The 15356-nt window shown below is 33.6% G+C and overlaps 1 protein-coding gene across 1 annotated transcript; it reads right to left on the reverse strand.

Annotated features, from left to right (window-relative positions):
- Positions 1-345: 345 nt before the first annotated feature.
- On the reverse strand, positions 346-15056 carry LOC132743754 (uncharacterized). Its single transcript, XM_060732316.1, has 7 exons — positions 15013-15056; positions 8577-8806; positions 7641-7922; positions 4147-4708; positions 3196-3337; positions 1679-1775; positions 346-422 (listed from the first exon to the last, which is right to left on the reverse strand). Exons 1-7 carry the CDS (start codon positions 15039-15041, stop codon positions 346-348), a joined length of 1419 nt encoding a protein of 472 aa, XP_060588299.1. The 5' UTR covers positions 15042-15056.
- Between the last annotated feature and the right edge of the window lie 300 nt (positions 15057-15356).

Genomic DNA, 15356 nt, shown 5'->3' on the forward strand with positions numbered 1-15356 from the left:
TCAAAACAAATTTTTAAAACTAATCACTAAAATCAGGAACAGAAAACAGACCATAAACAGATGGAAAAGGCAAAAATTGGCAACCCACGTGTCGCTTTTTTTTTGGTCTCCCACTGGTGGAAATACTTATGGGGGTTAACCCAGCATTTAACAATGGCTGCCCCGAAAGCCCACTTGCGTTTTTGTCAATCTGCGGGCATCAGGGGCCCGGCATTGGTTTTTGGTTGATGGTGTCCACCCCGGGTGTATTTCTAGATAATGATAAGACAAAGGGCCTATAGTGGGAGTCTTTCCAAATTCTTGGGAAATTTTTCCCGCCTTGTGAAGAAGAAAACTGGAATGACGTCAAAAAGCGGCCCTCTCGTATGTTGGTGACACACCGGTGCGTTGCCGATACCCAGCCATTCGAAGGCTAGAAGACCCTTTAATGAAAAGAAAAGCAAATGATATACACCTGGGTATTATAATGCATATATATGGATGTAGATCCCAGATCTATATCTACTTTAAATTAAAAAAAAATAAACCTATTCACAAATATGACGAAAATAGAATAATAAAATGTATATTTAGGTAAAACATTTTCTATTTTTGCCGTCTGCAATGAATCTGAATACGTCCGCTTTTAATGGCGCAAGTTGAACTGCCACTAAATCGACTAGATGATGAATAAAGCCTACGTGACTTAAGTAACTTAACTTTTTCAGTTTGGGCCTATAAAGTTAAAAAGGAAGACACGTGACTCATTTATATATTCAACATATTATGAACAAGAAATTGTTTAAAACTTGTCAGAACATAATGTACATATATCTTATTATCATATGAAATACACGGTAATTTGATACTTTGAACCATTGAAATTTTGCTTTACATTCATCCAGGAAGTTGTGTGAGAGATTTAAGTTCGTCTGCACAATGACATGGGATATTGATTTATCTAAATTTCGCAAATTGAAACCGTTGCCCCGTTGCAAAAGAATATCTTTTTTTTATATTTCGGATGTAATAAATCTTTAAGAAAGAAAAGTAGTTAAGTAGTAGTTAGAGGTAAAATACAAATATTAAAGGTTGAAATATACGTGTTTGTATATCTAAAACACTTCTCTGCTCATTTTTTTAAATTTCCTTTGTGTCTATTTTTTATTTGTCCTCGTAAAACGATGCTGAAGGGTCGAGGGCACCCCGAAACAGCACCTTACAAGTTCATTCCATGTATAATAAATTATTAATTATAAACTGTATGTAATGGCAAGAACCAATAATATAAGATACGTGTATATCAGAAATTTAAAAAATATCTTTGCCTCTCTGCCCATTTTTGCCAAACGTTTTATTTTGTGTACAAACAACATTATATGTTATCTGGGTAAGATATATAAAATAAAATAATGGATTTAATTAAAGTGATTACAGGATTGGAGCAGTACTTCTAGACAGACAAATATCGTTTTTTTTTCGCCGATGATTACATTTTTCATGCATTTACATACAAAAATCGGAGTGAAAAGATGAATTAAACCTTTTAAAGTTCATTCCGTTGGGTCAAAAGGCAAGATTTTAGCATATTATCATTCAAGCGCCTTGTCCTGTATGTACCGGAATACGGTATTTAGTGTGGTGCTCCAATCCTTTTTTTAGTCTCACTCTGAATAAATAATCAACAAAGCCGATTTACCTGCTCCAAAAGAGGAACGTTCGGTTTCCGGTATGGGATGCGTACCAAGCGCAAGTGATTGAATAGTTCCTGGTGGTGTGGCAGCGTTCATTCCGGTCTACAAAACCAAATTATGATTATTTTATATGAAAAGTATATTCTTAATGCACTTATACAAAAAAAATCAAAATTGTCTTTATTTATTGACAAAATTCAATGTTGCTTTTTGTTGTTGCTTTATTATTTTTGTTTTTTTTTAAAATAAAAGAAAACAATGCGTATATACATTATACAGACATGTGCGAAATGTGACTTGTGACCATGCTGGGTCACTGCGCAAAGGTCAAGCTGCGATATATTATAGTTTATACATGTATAGCATTTACGAGGTAAGTCATTACACAAAAAGGGACATTATCACTAATTTAATTGAATGACTATACAATTGTTTTTATTATTAAATTCAACAATAATGTTCAGATATCATTATTTCGTCATCGATAAAAACATTTGCATAGTTAAAAGATACTGCGTATTTGCAAAGTACACTGTATTGACAGTTTAAACAATCTATTATCAGAAGGTGGGTACATCTAAAACATTATTTTAGTGTACTATGACCCAAAATATATATTATACAACACATGTAACTGCAAGGTAAAATAACAAATTTTAGTGTCCAACTTTATTTGTCATCCAATGAAAACGCCCTTTTTTTTCCCTTTTAAAAAAATTCGGCCTTTAATTTTTCATTAGAAGAAAAAATTCGATGCCCATATCGAATTTGGTTCAAAAGTCGACTTCTATTTTGTATAGTAAATTCCCAAAATTTTTTAAAAACTTAAAAAATTTAATTTTAACCCCCTTTTGAAATTTGGGCGGGCCAAATTTTTACTCGTCCAAAAAACCAAATTTACGTTTTTAAAAACGCCCCCGGGTATTTTTAAAACCCAAAAATTTTTGGCCCCACCCCCAAATTAAAAAAATAAAAGGTGAAACAGGAAAAAATCAAAAAAAAATTGATAAAAAAAGGGACGGCTGGGACTTTAATTAGGTTAAAAAACTGGAATTTTAAATTTTTGGAATGATGCCCGGGGAAAATGCCCTCAATCGCATCGGGGGCCACCCGAAAACGACGAAATTTCCGGGGGTTCCAGGGTTTGGAAAAAAGGGTTTTTTTACATTTTTTATAACTATAATTTTGAATAGTGATTTTTGTATAATTTTATCGGTGGTTTAGTATTTAGTATCTTAAAGTAAGCCTTAGTATTGAATTTTTTTCAGGGTGGTAGCAGGGGTCGAGTGGCAGGGTGGGTAGGGGTGTCCAAACACTGATACTGCCACCTGAGGCTATCGCTTCCGTCGAAGTTTCTAATTTCTGCAGAACAGCACGGATGAACACTAACATATACAAAGTATCGACTTTTGTTCTTCTATGAAAAGTAACACAGATAATTTTGAAGAAATACAGCGTTTTAATTGGATGACAAATAAAGGTGGACAGTAACATATGCATAGTAAAATATTCTCTTTCATACCTGTGAATCGTTATAATCACAAAAACAGGATCTGGTGTGTGAATCTCGTCTGCCATTACTGACACATTTATGACACATTTCACACAACGTTTGAATATTCTGTCCATTGCATATCCATCGGTCATGTGTAAACTTTGATGACCTAAAATCATATGATAAAAATGAACGTAATTCTAAGCTACCAGAATGAGGATAAACGAAGCTAGCCACAGACAAGGCAATTTGAAAATACAGGGATTTTTTAATTTTGTATATTTTTAAGTGGATTGGTCTACAATGGGAACATTTTCCACTAGTATCATTTGGATATTCTTATTAAACATTTCTTGAAACAAATGTTCCAGGAGACAGTACCATTTTGTATAAACATTTATATGATAAATAATAATATTTTGTTCCAGAAAAAAATATTATCTGCTGCTCGTATATATCATTTTGTAAAATCAGATCATGTATGTCATACTTATCATTAAGTTACCAACAATATCCATAAAAAATATATATATATGACTCTAAAATGCCAGAAACCATTCACATGATATACGACACAATTAGATAAGATAAAAACTTTATTAAAAAGTGTATTTGTTACCTTGGGATAAGCTGGTGGCAGACTTCACATTCAATGATCTTGTCACAGTTTTTCTGATGCCAAATAAGGTCTCTGTTGTGAAACAACCTCATTCCGCAGTCAGAACATTGAACCCTCCGAAATTCAACATGTCAACGAATGAATATCTACTTCATGTCTGTAGCCAACAAATTCACAGCCCCAACATTGTTTTTTTTTTTTTTTTTTTTTTTTTTTTTTTTTTTTTTTTGGGTTGGCATTTAAACACCTCGGTCTGCTCGGCGAATGGACCCGGTCTGCCACGCAAGTCGCAATCGGGAATTTTTCGCATTTCTCACATTTGTGTGTTTCCATATCAATACGAAATATCAAAGAATCACAGATTTTGCAAAGTTATCTTTTCGTAATCACAAATTTCCAAATGCTTTGTTTTGTCTTTACGCGCAAAAACTCCATTACACCCATAAACTTCATTTGGACAGACGACAATTTTGTACGAGCATTTACGCTCGTGATTGAACATTTCGGCTGCAGCTAACTGCTTTCCACAAGAATCATTTGGACATTTGATATGTCTGCGTTTGCATGTCGTCTGCTCATGTCTTTCAAGATTTTTGCGTAAGGTCGTCTGCCGACAAAACCGACATTTTACCTGTTGATACCTACATCTTTTGATATGCGGAAAGAATTTGTCGATGATTTTGTCGCCGCTACAGTGAAAACCACAATTTTCGCTCGTACATTTAAGCTCACAGTTTTCCAAAGTAAGTTTGACTTTGCTCAAATTAAAGACTAAATTTGCGTAATTTAGCAATGACTTTTCCTGTTTAACAGATTGGCTTAAGACAGAAAGCTCGTTTATTCTTTTATTTGCTATTTTGGCGGTATTTCTACCCACATTTGTCCATAACATAGTTCCTCTTCTGAACTTGTGACGTGGAGCTAAAAATAGATATGAAAATTTAGATCAATTAAAAGTATGAGCGTTCATTTTGCAATTTTCTGCGAAATACATTGTTAATCAATTTTATCACCAATCTACTACCATGATAATGGAAGAAATCTGCAACCATAATAAGGGAAGAAATCTGCATCCATAATATGGGAAGACATCTGCAACCATAGTAAGGGCAGAAATCTGCAACCATTGTTAGGGAAGAAATCTGCAACCATAATAAGGGAAAGAAGTCTGCAACCATAGTTAGGGAAGAAGTCTGCAACCATAGTAAGGGAAGAAGTCGGCAACCGTAGTAAGGGAACAAATCTGCCAACCATAATTAGGGAAAAATATGCTCCATAAATAAGAAAAAAATACGCATCCATAAAAGGGAAGAAATTCTGGCAACCATAATATGGACACAATACGGGAAGCACATAAGCCGCGTCAGGATTTTAGTTTGCAAAGCTGACGTACTTTAATTTTACGAGCCGTAGCTTAAAACAATTCTGTTATATAAATCTTCAAAATAAATGTCCGTTATAAATATATTTCAATATGACGTGTAGTACCTGATATTGAATGTGTAAGAATATACATGTACCGTGCTAACGTAGACTAAAAATGCTTGACAAACATTGAAAATTAAGATTTTGGCAAGGCCATACATTTGTTCAAATCGTAAACACTAGTAGTTGAATTGATATGAAATTAAACTCCTTTTGCTATTGTTATAAAAAGAACGTATTTTAAACCTATTTCAACATAATTATATACATACTCTTCTTGCCAATGCCACTTGTCATTCAGAATAAAATAGAAAAGAAATAAAATTGCATATGGAAAGCCTTTACTGTCTGATAATTATAAACCTTAACGTTGTTATGTCAAAATTGCAATATATTGAGTCAACCTTTCCTTATACAATGAGCACTCATGAATAAATTATGTGGAACGATCCTGATCATGACAGTCAAGGCTTTCCATACTTGCATATTTACTAGGTACCGTTAAAAAAATTATACTTAAGGGTGGTATATGTAATAAAGAAATCTTTCTATATAAAATGCTGTAACTTGACAATTTGTCTTCAATATCAATGCATTAAAGGGACTCCACTGAGGTCTAAAGGCATAAAACAAAATTTGAAAATCTTACAAATAAGTGAAGTACTAAAATTGGAAGAAGAAAATACTGCAAAGGATAACAAAGAAATATACAAAATATATATAATATATAATTGAATGTCTGTCTTATATGCGATTAATAGCCGAATTTGAGAGAAAAGGATTGCAACGCTTTTCATTTTTGTGATATTTTTCACAATAAAAATGATTTTTCTAAAAAAAACAGTATGAGGGAAGGAGCTATAAATGTGCACACACGTTATTATATTAGACCTAAATCAATCGGAAAACAAATCTCGGAAAAAAATATTTTCAACTCCGTCATGTCAAAAAAACCTAGGTGGGTCCCTTTAAAGAATAACTTGAACTGAAATGGGGCGCAGTGGCTGCTCAAGCCAGGGGTCGTGAGCTCGAGCCGTACTGACTTGACGATCCTATTTTCTTGTAATTTATGTCAACAGTTATGATTATTTCCAGGAAGCGGGTCCGGAATGTGCAACGTTTCAATATAATCGAGCTAAAATAAACATGTAAAATTATCATGATATATGATAAAACTAAAATCGACCCCCTTCAATGATAAAATAGTTGATCTCATGAACTTCCTTGTTTCAATCAAACACAACTTAAACTGACACCAAGATAACGTTAACCCTTTCCCTCATGAGCATATTGTGAAAAATGGCCGTTTTCATTGAAAAGCCTCCTGTTACAAGTTCAAACTGCTATGAAACTATGAAAAATGCTGAAAAATCAAAACAACTGAAATCTAAAATCTTCTCTGTTCTGTTGTGATAATAAATAAAAATGGGTCGAATACAGAAAAGGCCGGGTTGCATAGTTATAACAAAATACATGAGGCTGTGATGTTCTTTAAATTTCTACACCACTGAAACCATTATGTTTGAAAATTACTAAGTCCGGTAAAACCCCGGAAGTGGAGTGAGCACAGAAACCTGAAAATGGAACCCACAATATGAGACCCACACCATGTTCAATGCCTATGAACCAGATATCAAGAAAGCTGTGGTAAAAGTTGCTTTGGGAAAACTATACGAAAAATTTCCTTACATTGAATCATTAAAATTATGTCAAAATTTAACTAAGTCGGCAAACAGGAAGTGGATGAGCTACAGACCTGAAATATGGGACCACGTGATAATGCTGTATACCAAATATCAAAAGGCTGTGATAAGTAGTTGCTGCGTAAACTGCTACGAAACTTTCCAACCATTAACGTCAAAATTTAACTAAGTCGGCAAACAGGAAGTGGATGAGCGACAGACCTGAAATCAAATCCCACAGCATGGGACCATGTGTTGATGCTGTATACAAAATTTCAAAAGGCTGTGATAAGTCGTTGCTAAGAAAACTGTTACGAAAATTTCCTACCATTGACCATTAATGTCGAAAATTTAACTAAGTCAGCAAACAGGAAGTGGATGAGCGACAGACCTGAAATCAAATCCCACGGTATGGGACTATGTGTTAATGCTGTATACCAAATTTCAAAAGGCTGTGATACGTAGTTGCTGAGAAAACTGTTACGAAAATTTCCTACCATTGACCATTAATGTAGAAAATTAAACTAAGTCGGCAAACAGGAAGTTAATAAGCGACTGACCTGAAATCAAATCCCACAGTATGGGATCATATTTTAATGCTGTATGCCAAATATCAAGAGGCTGTGATAAGTAGCTGCTGAGAAAACTGTTACGAAAGTTTTTTCCCCACCCGCCCGCCGCCCAACATTCAACATACTATAACCCGGGTTTGCACCTGTGCAACCCGGCCAAAAATACCAACTCACCAAATATTGCTTTTAAAATCCTTGCATACTGCTCCTCCGGGCTCTCACGGAACCTCCAGGCGTACACACAGTTGAAATGGTGTAAATTCTTCGGAATCTTACACGATTGAAGCATGACAAGTATGACCCTATGTCGACCTTTGGTTTTTGCATATCTGACAACAGCGTTGTCAGCCTGATATCTACAGTAGACATGACTTATGAACTTCTTTGTCAGAAAAATCACCGTGATTTTTGACATGTGTATCCCTTGTTCCAGCCAGGCTTTAAAAATGGTTTGAGCTGTTGGAAATAAAATTTATATACTATTTAATATTAACATGTATGTTAATTTAACAACTAGGAATATAAATTTTATCATTAGTTGAAATTGAAATATGGCCATGTATTGTGTACGCTTTTATTTTAAAACTATTTAGTCATATACACAATGTTGATAAGTTATTCAAAGCAATGAAATATGCTTGAAAACACAAAAACGACGAGTAAAACAAATAGTAGGTTATGCCAGGTACGTCTGTATCCTGTTACTTCCGGTTGAACAATATGCTATTTCATATATTTCCGATTCTTTCATATTCGGTAAAATCTGCTCGTTTAAATGGTTCTCCCATTAAAGCATTATGCCTCCAGATTCATACTCATTTTTATGATTAAAAAAAAAATTAAGAAAGATAGAGTTGTGTCTAATGAATAAAGAAGGTAATCTACACATTGCAAACGACACTTGAAAATATGGTGATCTTTACTGCAAAGCAGTCATTTTAATTATTACATATAACATGTAACATGTAATACTTGAATTGTGACTATTCTTACTTTTCTTAGAATATCAGTACATTTTCCAAAGATTGATTTTCTTGAAATATTTAGCATATCTGGAGGCATGCTGCTTTAATCGGAATATCTTAGATATTAATATGAAAATAAACTTACACGGTAAAGCATCTAGATGGGGGTCATACACTGTGAGCTGATTCATCTTTAATATATCTAGTATACGTAAAACATCCGGCTGATCTTCCTCACTGTATGCGGCATATATATCGTTCTCAGTTTCAAACTTGGTACCACTGTTCCTCTTTCCGTGACTACATCCGGGTGCTCCATGACGAAAACTTGCACGAGATGACACTGACATTATGCTCCTCACTCGCCTCCTGTGTCTAAAAATAGTACAAGATAAAGCTTAAAGTAATGAGACGACGACAAATACGACGACGACGACGATGATGATGATGATAATGATGATGATGATTATTTTGATGACGTCGTCGTCGACGACAATGATGATGGTGGCGACTGAAATAATGATTATTTTGTTGTGTTCTTTTGTAAATGTTAATGATCGTAATGATGATGATGATTGTGGTGGTGGTGTTGATAATGATGATGATGTTGATGATGATGATAATAATAATGATGATGGCGATGATGATAATGATGACGATGATGATGATGATAATGATGATGATGATAATTATTTTGATGACGTCGTCGTCGACGACAATGATGATGGTGGCGGCTGATATAATAAAAATTATTTTGTTGTGTTCTTTGGTAAATGTTAATAATGATAATGATGATGATAATGATGCTGATGCTTATGATGTTGCTACAATGATGATGATGACAACGACGGCGATTAGGATAATGATGACGATGACCACAATGATGATGAAATAAAAATGATTATTTTGTTGTTTTTGTTAGTTGATAATAATAATTATGATAATAATTATAATGATGATGTTAGTGATGATAATGATGATGATGATGATATTGATGATTATGATGATGTTGAATCGATGATGATAATGATGTTGATGATGACGACGATGATGATTATGACGATGATGATGATGATGACGATGGATGTGGTAGTAGCGGTGATGATAATAATGATAAAAATGATGACTCTGGTGATGACAATGCCGGTAATATTGTTATTGAATATGATGATGATGATAATTATGAAGATGATGATAAACGGATAATGATAATTCAAGATTATATGGCAGAAAATAACGATAAAAGTAATGAGAGAAATACTGACATCTATTGTTATAAAGACAATGCTTGATTTTATTCAGAAAAGAAAGTAGCAAAGATTTCACACAAACATACAATTTCCTTTGTGTTATTGTTTAGTCATAAATTCAAGTAATAAATGTCCACTCACTACACATTATAAACTTCCTGGCTGCATTGTATTAGTAAATTCTTTATTATGATGATGATTATTTCAGTACATGTATCATAAATTATAATTAATACAATGTGCAATTTGCTTTACAGTAATTAAAGCGGAACGTCTCCAAATGAATAGTCAATTGTAAAAAAAAAAGGTTTTATAGTTTAACCCTTTACTTCATATAGACGTGTTTTGACGGATTTTCGACCCCCCCCCCCCCCTTGTGAGGCCTCAAACAGTGAAAACTACCCTATTTAAGCCCTAGACACCGTTTGGGAAATTTGCTAAAATAATGATCACTTTTTCGGCGCCAAGAAAATTTTGGACTTGTGAGAGGCTAAAAATGACACCAGGTCGATTAAAATTTAATGTGTAACCAACGCTGAAAGGCCTTTGACTCTATCTCAATCCATTGAGAGGTTACAGCACTTTGAAATCAATTTTGATGGGAAAAAAAATCAACGCAAAATGGTGATTTTTGGCAATTTTGAGATGTCCCCTAGTTGCAATGGTAACAGGAAATTTAAGACTTAGCATGTCGTTACAAAGGCAATGGTCCAGTCAACATTTGTGCCAAGTTTGATTAGTATCGAAGTATTTTTCATAATTTCATAGCAGTTTGAACTTGTAACTGGAGGCTCTTCAATGAAAACGGCCATTTTTCAAAATATGCTCATGAGGGAAAGGGTTAAGAAATATTTAGATACAGTACTTATTAAGTTATTATATTATATATAAATATATTTATTAAAGGGACTCCACTGAGGTTTAAAAACCTAAAAACATAAATTTGAATTTCTTACATGAATGAGCTGGGGCACTTTAAACAGAAATATATACAAAGATAGTTAAGAAATATTCTTTGAAATTAATTGAAACTCATTTTTTCTATGCTTTTCTTAGCCCGGTTTGAGTGAAAAGCGTTTAAACGCTTTTTATTTTGAGTCATTTTGTTTTACAATTTGAATAATTATTCTGGAAAAACGAAGTGCGCGAATGATCTGACAGTTTGTATACAAAGATTAGAGGTCTTAACCTACATCAAATGGTACATTTATCTAGAAAAAATATTTTCCGTCCCATCATGTCAAAAAATCTAAGTGGAGTCCCTTTAATTATTTATTCGTTCGTTCGTTCGTTCGTTCATTCGTTCATCCATTCATTCATTCATTTATCTATTCATTTATTTATTTGTTTATTTTGGTTGGATTTTACGCCGCACCAACACTTCTAATGTCATGAATGGCGACTTTCCAGTGAAGGAAGACCTCCGGTACATTATTTCAGGCACGTGCGGCACATGAGTGGAACCACTGACGTTCCGTAAGCTAGCTGGACATCTTCGTCACATGAAAGAAAAATTCCTGGCGGGGTTCGACCCCAAAATGGTGAGGGGCTAGTGGTTTGAAGTCAATGACATTAACCATTGATGCCCCATAATTCCAAATACACGCGGAACTTTGAATGTTTTATAATAATGATAGACTTAATTTTTTGTTCACCAAAGTTCTTCCCCATTTTGATATAGTTAATTTTATTAAGTTATACATGTAGTAAATTTCTGAAGATAGTGAATTAGTCATGCCTTAGGTCAAGTTAATTCACTTAGTATGTACATGTAACAACATTTTTCTTAGAAGGACATCTATCTTTAGTTTTTGTGAACTCAGTTTTACATATCTTAGGGCGTGCTTCTTTAAAAACTTATCAGACCTACTTTTTTGTAAGACAACTTATTAGATCTACTTTTTTTGTAAGACAAAAATCACATATAATTGTGCACTTTTACCTTTGTAACGTTATCATTTTCTAATATCCAATAAAATGTCATCACATAAACAAACACAAAATCCTTTTTAAAATGTGGTTAACATCAAATGAAGGCAGTTTATCAGTGCCCTGGATATTTATATTTAAAAACCAACTGATAATATCGGTGTTTCCCTTCTTTAATTTACAATGTATTTTAAAGTCTTATGAGCCGGACAAGATAGCTCAAGATAACAATTGCATAACACCGTCACAGTGAATTTTCAACACCATTTGTTATCAGTTCAATGACAAATTTGTGTTAAACCATAATTGAGCCGTGTCATGACAAAACCAACATACTGGGTTTGCGACCAGCATGGATCCAGACCAGCCTGCGCATCAGCGCAGTCTGATCAGGATCCATGCTGTTCGCTTACAACTCTATAACAAGTAGAGAAACCGGTAGCGAACAGCATGGATCCTGATCAGACTGCGCGGATGCGCAGGCTGGTCTGGATCCATGCTGGTCGCAAACCCATTATGTTGGTTTTGTCATGACACGGCTCAATTATTATTCGTTTTTGAGTAATCTTTGAAGTCAATATTACTATTTACATATCAATTGATAACACACGCACGTGGATCTTTTTTAAGTTTGAAAATATGTTATAAATCAAATATGCGAGTATACTAAAACATATTTCATTATATCAGAGAAAGTTTTGAAACATAATTATGCACTTATATAGGTAACTTTTAACCTAATATAGGTGATTTGTCTATCTATATATCTTCCATTAATGTCAAACCATTCGCGGGGACGTATAGACATGACTCTAGACTAGTCACTTCAGAGACAGTTATGAGATACAAGGGAATCCGGGAACCAGTCACTAGTTCTTATTGAAAAGACCCCTTGGTTCTTTTACATGCCCAGTGATACATGCGAGGATTACCTGGATTTCTTACCAGTACACCTCTAGTTAGGTGGGAATATACTGAAAGTGTCTCTGAAAAAATCCCAAAGGTGTTACCCAGGATCGAACCCGGACCTCAGGAGTGACAGCCAGTGGTCTAACCAACTGAGCTATCGCGCAACCTGTTTTTTCGTGTAATGTCATTTACATAAATCTGCCAAATGGCGCATTAAATCCTGAAAAATGGCACACAAAAACCTTTAAAATGGCATATAAAGACCATTAAAATACAATAGAAATGTTAGCTCTAACATGCTTTTAAAACGGTTGTAATGTAACGGAACAAATTAAAATTTACTTTTCTCCAATATTTCAAGAAGGAATTCGAAACCATCCTTGTTTGGAATTTCTTAGATGCTAGCAATTGTGTGTACACATACAGGAAAAGACAAATCAAATCGAAAACGTGCATGCTATTAGGCAAATAACAAAATGTATGTATTGTTTGATTCATGTATAGCAATAACTTCATGTTGATAGTAAATGGTTATGGTCGCTGTAAAGGAATGTCGTGCATTTCATTTATATAATTCTTGTAACCATACATCAAAAAAGCAACGTTGTTCAGACATTTCAAACAACGTAAACGTTCAACGTGAATAACGTAAAGGAAAATCTACTTCCGGTTTTCCGGAGATACTTCTAGATTGTCGTACACCTTTAACCTGTTAAAAGTTTTGTATTACTATTAAGTATTTAAATTAAATTAAAATCTACTTTCAGTTTTCCATAGATCCGTCATGGTCGCCGTACACCATGGAGTTACGAATATTTAAACTTATTAAATATAATTCATCAAAATCACAACCAGATCTTAAATATTTTAGTCATGTCGAACTCTTATGTTATAAGTTATATATTACTTTTATGTATTTAAAGTAAATAATGTGCATCAAAAATATAAAACGAAAAGTAACATATTACATACCTTTGATAATTCAAAATTAAATCAATGCATCAAGCATGTCCTGTTGGTAAAATAGGAACCATATACAATAGGGAAGACCAACTTTTTACGTAGGGGAATTCCAAATGGAAATTCCCACATATAAAATTTCAAGTGTGTACTTGAGCGTAACAAGGTTAATCCATACGGAACGACTAAACTTTGCTTATATACCGTTGTTCAATTGTATATGTGTGAATTTTCTTCTTTTTTTTAGATATCATTTGTGAAAAAAGTAATACTGTATCCATTCATTAATAAACCGTCGGTGCAAACCAATGTAAAGTAACACAAATTAAAACATTGAAGTGTAATAATGAATAATTGGGCCTATATACGTTTAAATGAAAAAAAATATAATATATGGATCTTGTAGTCTAGTCTATATTTAAGTAACTGTTTGTTTTATTCTAACGATTCAAATTTAGATTTTAAGTATATATTTGCTCGAAACATCAAAATAGCTCCAACCAGTTGAATTCCTGTCCTTAATGGTAAAAGGAGCGCAGACACGTCTCCGTGAACTATGGTTGGGTATTTTCATATTTAACATATAAAAACTGATGTTAATGAAAGCAACGAAAGAAATATCTTAATCTATTTACTGAGAAAACACAACATACTTAACTCTGCTACGATATCATGTAGGAGAAAGAAAGCAACAACAACAACCACAACAACAACAACAACAACATATAATCATGCTTGAAATTAACCGATACTTATATATAAACTAAATTAATTTGGTGTAATTTAAATTACTGAAAGAATATTCTAGGAAAAAAGTACTTGCTACAACCTTCCAGTGTTTTAACAGAATTATTTACTTAAATTTCCAAACACAAACAGTCTTCAGATCAGTAACAAAAATATCTTCTTACACGATGATTGATGATGCATTTAACATAATTCACATGTTACTTAAAATAGAAAGTTAATGGGGAGGGTAAATTTACTAAAAATAGTGTCATTTATATATAGCCATGAATTTCACCAGTTTATACATGTAACTTGAAGAAGCAAAATATTAAGAAAATGAAACAATAGAGGGGATAGTCAGCTTAACTTTACTTGTAGCTACGTCATATCATTATAGAAATGTCCATAGTCCATTGTTTATTAATTCGAACAATGACTAATAACATAGATTTCATTTGAGTCCATATTTCCTTCTAGAATAAATGTTCAATCTTATATATAAGTCCTGTAAAATGAGCTGTAACGTAAACTAAAACTTAAAATAATTAACAACATTCCTCATATTTTTGTTGTCTAGTTCATACATGGACTCTAAATACAACTAAAGTCTGTCTGGTTTACTCATATTAGTTTATACTATCATTTAATATCGATCCTTACACAAGTTTTCACAACATTTTATTGGTTGTTTTTTTTTAAGTTTTACTTTTGCTCGGCTCCGAAATGAACCATACTGTATATCCGATCAACATTGTGTTCAAACAAAACCTGTTCTTCGTAAGTGGTAGTAACCGGAGTACGTACGTGGTAATAACCGGAGAAGACAACAGCATCAATGCATATTTCTTTTAGAACGGCCATTTGCAGGAACACACCATCCCGGGGACTATATTTTAGGGTCAGTTGTGACCAAAAAACCCTTAAATATACAGTAGTCTATACTGAGTATAGTCTATATATAATTAAGGGTTGTCACATGTTTTATATATACGAGTTATCCCATTGTTTTTGGGGGGTCTGGGCCCAGTTTTGGTCACAACTGACCCTAAAATATGGTCCTGGCACCGTTACAACCCCCTTTGCTGGGCGACGTATAATGGGGACATTACGTCTACAGGTACGACAGTATGGTGCAGGATTTTCGATAA

The sequence above is a fragment of the Ruditapes philippinarum genome, unplaced genomic scaffold (genome assembly GCF_026571515.1).
Source record: "Ruditapes philippinarum isolate M1 unplaced genomic scaffold, ASM2657151v2 ctg2714_1_1_1_1, whole genome shotgun sequence".
In the NCBI taxonomy this organism is placed as follows: domain Eukaryota; kingdom Metazoa; phylum Mollusca; class Bivalvia; order Venerida; family Veneridae; genus Ruditapes; species Ruditapes philippinarum.

What these genes read in the sequence shown, in the direction of transcription:
- LOC132743754 (XM_060732316.1), bottom strand. Translation starts at nt 15,041, where the DNA reads ATGCTGTTGTCTTCTCCGGTTATTACCAC. An exon ending in AAGATAACTTTGCAAAATCT is followed by an intron (nt 3,338 to 4,146) that starts GTGATTCTTTGA and finishes ATATGATTTTAG; the next exon opens with GTCATCAAAGTTTACACATG. An exon ending in GTGATTATAACGATTCACAG is followed by an intron (nt 1,776 to 3,195) that starts GTATGAAAGAGA and finishes TTGGTTTTGTAG; the next exon opens with ACCGGAATGAACGCTGCCAC.